A 6,086-nucleotide genomic window follows, 5' to 3' on the forward strand; every position below is an offset into this window, starting at 1 on the left:
GATTTTTTGAATATCTAGTAAATATTAAACATCTATTTAACAACAAAGTATAGTTCAAACAAAAAGGAATTAAATAAAAGAAAAAACAGACAGACGAAACTTTTTTCTGAAAATTTTTAGCTGTTGATTTGTCCTTGGAAATTAAATAATTCGGATAGTGACAGCAACAAACATTTTTAAGTTTTCTAATAATTTCACTGAAATTATTACTCTCATAAGCTCATCTGATCATTTCTCCTCCTGTTATCTGGCAATTTTGGTGAATGAGAAAAATTTTTTAAATGTCATTTTCAATCAAAACATTCATTATATTTTGTTTCTACCTTTTACCTGTTTATTTAATCTTAATAATATAATGGAGCCAAAAAAAAACAGTAATTATGGTAGCATTAACGATAAACTTGTTTACAATTTCATCATTAATATATCATGATTAATGATTGGTGGTTAATTAATTGTATTCGATTCAATTTTTTTTTTGTCTTTTTTTTTCCTTTCATCACATTTTACTAATTATTTTACATGAGAAATGAAAATTTTGTTTTTGTTTTAAATTAAACACATACATGAAAGGAACAAATTATGGTTAGGTTTGCTCTTTCTCGTTCTTTTATTCAAAAATTTAAAAATGTTTCAGGAAAAATTAACTCTCTAATTTCCAAAATCTGTCCACATTTAACTCCTTCATTTTAAATTAAATGTTTGTATTACTTTAGTCAAGTCTTTTCACATTTTAACTTCTTCGGTTTAAAGTAATCGATTGCGTAAATTTGCATAATCTTTTAAAAGTTTCAATTTTCATTCATTTATTTAAACTTTTTCATGTGTATGTGGAATTTTTTTGCTACTAATTATTGAATCACATATTATTTTTATTCACATATTATTTAATCGTTAATTAAGTCAAAAATAAATTAAAGGGTTTTATTTTTAAGTAGGTGAATTTAATCTTAGCAGAGAATAAAGTGATATTTTGTGAGATTCTTTTTTTGATTTCCAATGATATTCCTAAGCTTAAAAATGGAACTTCATTTGATTAAAATTGTGGATTTTGGGAATTTTGAAAATTTGAAACTAAAGAAATTGAATTATTCTATTAGAATTTGTCATATTAAGTCTAAAACTATTCCGTTTTAGAATCAATCACGTAGTGTAACACCGCAAGCTGGTAATTCACAGGAATATCTTAGTGAACATACCGATTCCGATAGTGATTTTCCAGCTCCACCAGATTATCTTCTACCGACAACGGTACTAAAACAACAGCCAATAATATCAGCAAACATTTTACATGGTCGAAGTAAATATAGCAATATGGTTTGTTTTGATAAATGTATATTTGTATATTTTCCATTACGATAGATACATTTAGATATGTTTAATAGTTTAACTTCTTTTTTTCTAATAAGTTAATTTGCAATAATTTTCAAAGAAATAATAATTTTTGTAGAAAAGCAATTCTTCAAGTAATTGTTTATCAACAACAAAATGTGATCCATTATCAACTTCAACGGGAAAACGTAATACATCAGTAACTGCAACTGAGGGTGGTAATATAATTTTTTTATTGAAAGTTTTGAGGTATAAATTATTTGATAATCAAGCTGAAGTTTGCAAAACTGAAAAGGAAGAATGTGAAATGTATTTTTGATTTAAACGTTGACTCTTTTATTAGCTGTAAACACATTCAAAATGACTGATAAATTTTTCAGTTTCCACTTATATTCAGTGTTTGCATAACGTGTTTACAAGTAATGATAGATAGATGCTATGCTCATTTTTTTATCAGCTGTTCGAAATAACTGATAGATTTTTCAGTTTCACTTGGTATCGAATTATGTCATGAACAATCAGCAAATATCACATCTGCTAAATTTCCAACACCTCGGCAAACTAATTTCTCATGCCATAACTATAATAAAGCAATGATTGAAACAACTGATAATAATGCTGAAAATGAGGTCGATAATACTAATAAACCAAAACAAGTTTGCCTTTCCTTTTTTCTTTACTTTTCTATTTTCAATTTTTTTAATATCATATATATGTGGTTGAATATTTATTTATATATTAACAATTGTTGAATGCCAGTTTCATGCGAGAATTACTAAAATTCGACAATTATCTTTGTCGTTTTACATCATTTACAGGTTACCTCACCATTTTTACCGTATACATCAACAACACTCTCATCAATTCAAGCTAGAGGACATCTTGTAGGAACCATTGATGGAATCTATCCACGTACATCACCAAAATTTTCAAGAACTAGTCGTCTGACGAATGAAATTCATGAGGTGAGGAAAAAATTGCTATCGTACTTGCATAGTGTCTATTACAGTATTTATATATTATCTGCATTATATGTGACCAAATTAGGAGATTATACGAACTATTTATTTAAATGTTAATTATTAATTATCAATACCTGTTCACTTATTATAAGCTTTTACCGGTCACTTGTGCATAATCACTACTGATTATTTAATTGAGTTGTTGTTTCATCACACATTTTACTGCTTAAATTGTGATAATGGACTAATATTGTTTTTTGAAATTGCTTGAGTTTTCCAATTTGTTTTACAATTTTGTTTTTTTTGGTGATCATCCTTCCACTGTTCTATTTGCATAATTTGAGCAGTAAAATAAAGGTATGTATTGATATGTTAATGACTGATAATCGAAATTTTTGCAAAATTCTTAGCAAAATGTCACATTTAGTTTTCTCAAATGCGCTTTTCCATAATGAAATACTTCATGTATAAATTTAATTTTTACATACAAAGAAAAAAAAAGTGATTCATACTTGAAATCTATCCTTTCCCTTGTTCAATTCTCTGCTAGCAGTTTTATTTCAATCCAAATTTGTACCATATCTTTTTTTTTAAACCACCATATTGAAAAATTCTTCTTTGCTGTCATTATTTTCATTTTCATTTTTATTTATTTCCTTCTATATATTGGTTTTTTCTTTCAAATTCATTTTCTCATATAATATAAGTACATTTTTTATCACGTAGATTTCCACATCTTTCATCTTTATATGATTAGAAAAAAAAAAGAAGTTAGAATTAGTTGAGAAATATCTTTAGTACATTGTTTAGTGCTTTTTTTTTCTTCTAATATTCTTGATTGTTTATGCAAGAAAAAGTAATATGATCGATATGCTTCTTTTTATTTTTAATTTTTACTTCTTCAGATAACAGTGCCAAAATCAAATCTAAAAGCTGTTGATATTCAATTTGAAGATAAACCAAGTGCCGCTTATCAGCCAGGCAATATCGATAAAAACAATACGAAAATGGTTTTTAATTTGGATTTTTGGTCGAAATTTCAAAACTCCTAAATGTTTTAAATACAATATCGAATTTTTTTTCGCACTCATGTTGGGATAATAACAGAACTGAAGAAAATTGTGATTTGCAAATTTAATAAAGTTTTAGTGCTTTTGAGATTGATTTATTGTGGAAATTTTAGATTAAAATTCAGAAACTAATATTTGAGAATGATTAAAAGGAGCAAATATTAGAGTAGAAATTGTTTGAGCAATAAAAAATGGAATTGGTATATTAAAATAAATTGATAAAATTAATATGTTTGCTTTAGATGGCCAATTAATGCATAAAAAGAAAAAAGAAAACCTAAAACTTCGAACTAACAATTTCATTTTATCCTATGCATTTTTTAGGGTTCACAAAATGATATTGGTGAAATAATTAATGTGAAGATCAGTTTGAGCAATGAAAATGGAAATGATGAACGGAAACATTTTGGTTTTACAATCACCGGTGGTAAAGATAAAAATGCACCTGTAAAAATTGATGCTGTTATTGTAGGAACACCTGCTGATCAAGTTGGACTACAGGTTTTACATTCTTTTTTCCTTTTTTTTAAATACTTAAATTTATTAATCTAGTTATAACAATTCAGCCATGATATTTCCATCTTTTTTAATGCTTAAAAATTGATTACTGTTGAAGTGTTACGAAGCATATTTTTAAATATTTTGATAAGTTAAAAAGCATATTTTACTGTTTTTGCTAATAACAATTTATAGACTAATTAAATTAAATGGAGCAATTTATTGAATAACAATGTAATATGAATTCTTTTTGCAAGAAGACCTGTACTAATTATATCATTTTTGCAATCATCAAATATAATAATGATTAGAAATGAAATTTGAATTGAACTGGAACATGTTTAAACTAAAAGTTGGGAAAAAATTGATAAAATCTAATAAAGTAATATTTAGGTTGGTGATTTACTATTAAGCATAAATGGTGAAACAGTAGTGGATAGATATTATCAGTGTATCGTGAGGATGTTGCATGAAGCAGAACGTGTTGGTGATATTGAATTGAGAATTCGACGATCTGATAACGCTGTTATTGGTATTGATTTTAAAATATCCATTTGAAATGCAAAAAAAAAAAGCTTTGAAATAGCAAAATTTTTTCTTAAGTATAATATCAGGTAATCAAGCGATTTCATTTGCATCAAATATCAATCGCGTAAGAACAGTTAACCAATCGGTACTGCTAACCATCGAAAAAAAGAAGTTGTATGGTTTGATCAGTGCAATTATGATGGAAATTTGAAAACATTAGCTAATTAATTAATTAACGGTTGCATTTTCTATGTAAGTAAATTTTCGCCCACACGAATTAACAATATTTCGAAATAAATCACTTCATTTCTGTTTGCAGTTTTGTTTTTCTCCATTTTTTAGGTCCACGAATATCATCGATGGAAAATCCTTTGCTATCTAACGACCAACGATCAACAATTTCATTTGATCAGAAGCGAGCATTATTTGATGATAAATGTACTGTTAAGAATAGTAATTGTAAAGGAATTCGAAAACAAAAGCATTCTTCTCCAACACGTAAATGGTCAACCGGAAATATCAGCAAACAATCAGAAAATGGTAAATTTCTGAAAGCTACAAGTAAATTCTTATCATTCATATATGCTTCCTTGAGCATTAATAGAATCAAAGAATAGAGATATTAAATAGGTATTGGTTAAATATGAATTAAATTTTAGAGATCAAATTGGCAAAAAAAACAAAAAAGTTTTTACGGCGAATTATTTTGTGCTAAATTTAAGCGCTTACATTGTATTTCAATTTTAATAGTTTCATCCAAGTATTAATGTGAAAATGAAAAAGCGTAATTTTTAGATAGAAAAATGAAATATTCGTAGCAGATAGCTTGACTATCAGTTCAGATTTCAGCTTTTCAAGAGATTGAGATGAAGTTGTTTTGTAGTAATCTTCCGAATACATTGCATTTTCCCTTTAGCTGCATCTGGTCCGGTTGCTGCTGTTGCACATAATATGAAAGATGGAATTGTTACGCGTAGCAATTCAGTTTTATCATCAATTTCAACGCTGGATGATGATGATCCACGAATGGCGTATGCAGGCGGAAAATATGCAATGCGACATTCACGTGAACGTTTTTCTAGTCGTACATCATTGGCTAGTAGTACATCATGTTCAGTTACCGGTGGAGGAAGTGATCCAGATTATCGTGTTACATCATTGCATGACAAGCCAAAGCCTGGTAAATTGGCTGATTTTATACCTGAAGTGGAACGGAAAACAAATACTGGTTACGATCCGGATGATGGCATTTCCGCTTATCGTTCTGTCTTCTTCAGACGAGGTTTACATTTATCACAACTTGTTACTTTTTTTTGTAGGAATGAATTATCCTCAAAACTTATTGCAAGAAAAATATCCGTTATTCTACAAAAAAAATTTTTAGATTTTATGATTTTTTTTAAACATATTTTAGTAGTAAAGGGTTTCATTACTTAAAGGATTCAAGTTCTGTCTGTTATTTGTCAATACAGTGTACTTGCATTTTATATTATGCATTAAAAATAATAATAATATTATTATTGTTATTACTATTATTATTATTACTACTTATTATTATTATTATTATTATTATTATTATTATTATTATTATTATTATTATTATTATTATTATTATTATTATTATTATTATTATTATTATTATTATTATTAATTATTATTATTATTATTACTATTATTACTACTATTATTATTATTT

General features: G+C 26.8%; 1 protein-coding gene across 1 annotated transcript in view; it reads left to right on the top strand.

Moving 5' to 3' along the window:
* Positions 1-1,020: 1,020 nt before the first annotated feature.
* The window catches only part of LOAG_18261 (hypothetical protein), a gene marked incomplete at both ends in the record, with an annotated part of 9,049 nt that continues 3,983 nt past the window's right edge, over positions 1,021-6,086 (top strand). The window contains 10 exons of the mRNA XM_020450925.1: positions 1,021-1,044; positions 1,138-1,317; positions 1,451-1,550; positions 1,819-1,988; positions 2,151-2,297; positions 3,200-3,304; positions 3,689-3,865; positions 4,256-4,394; positions 4,733-4,930; positions 5,307-5,672. Coding sequence (XP_020305344.1) covers positions 1,021-1,044; positions 1,138-1,317; positions 1,451-1,550; positions 1,819-1,988; positions 2,151-2,297; positions 3,200-3,304; positions 3,689-3,865; positions 4,256-4,394; positions 4,733-4,930; positions 5,307-5,672 — 1,606 coding nt within the window. The remainder of the gene's footprint in view (positions 1,045-1,137; positions 1,318-1,450; positions 1,551-1,818; positions 1,989-2,150; positions 2,298-3,199; positions 3,305-3,688; positions 3,866-4,255; positions 4,395-4,732; positions 4,931-5,306; positions 5,673-6,086) is intronic.

This window comes from Loa loa, assembly GCF_000183805.2.
Source record: "Loa loa unplaced genomic scaffold supercont3.241, whole genome shotgun sequence".
Lineage (NCBI taxonomy): Eukaryota > Metazoa > Nematoda > Chromadorea > Rhabditida > Onchocercidae > Loa > Loa loa.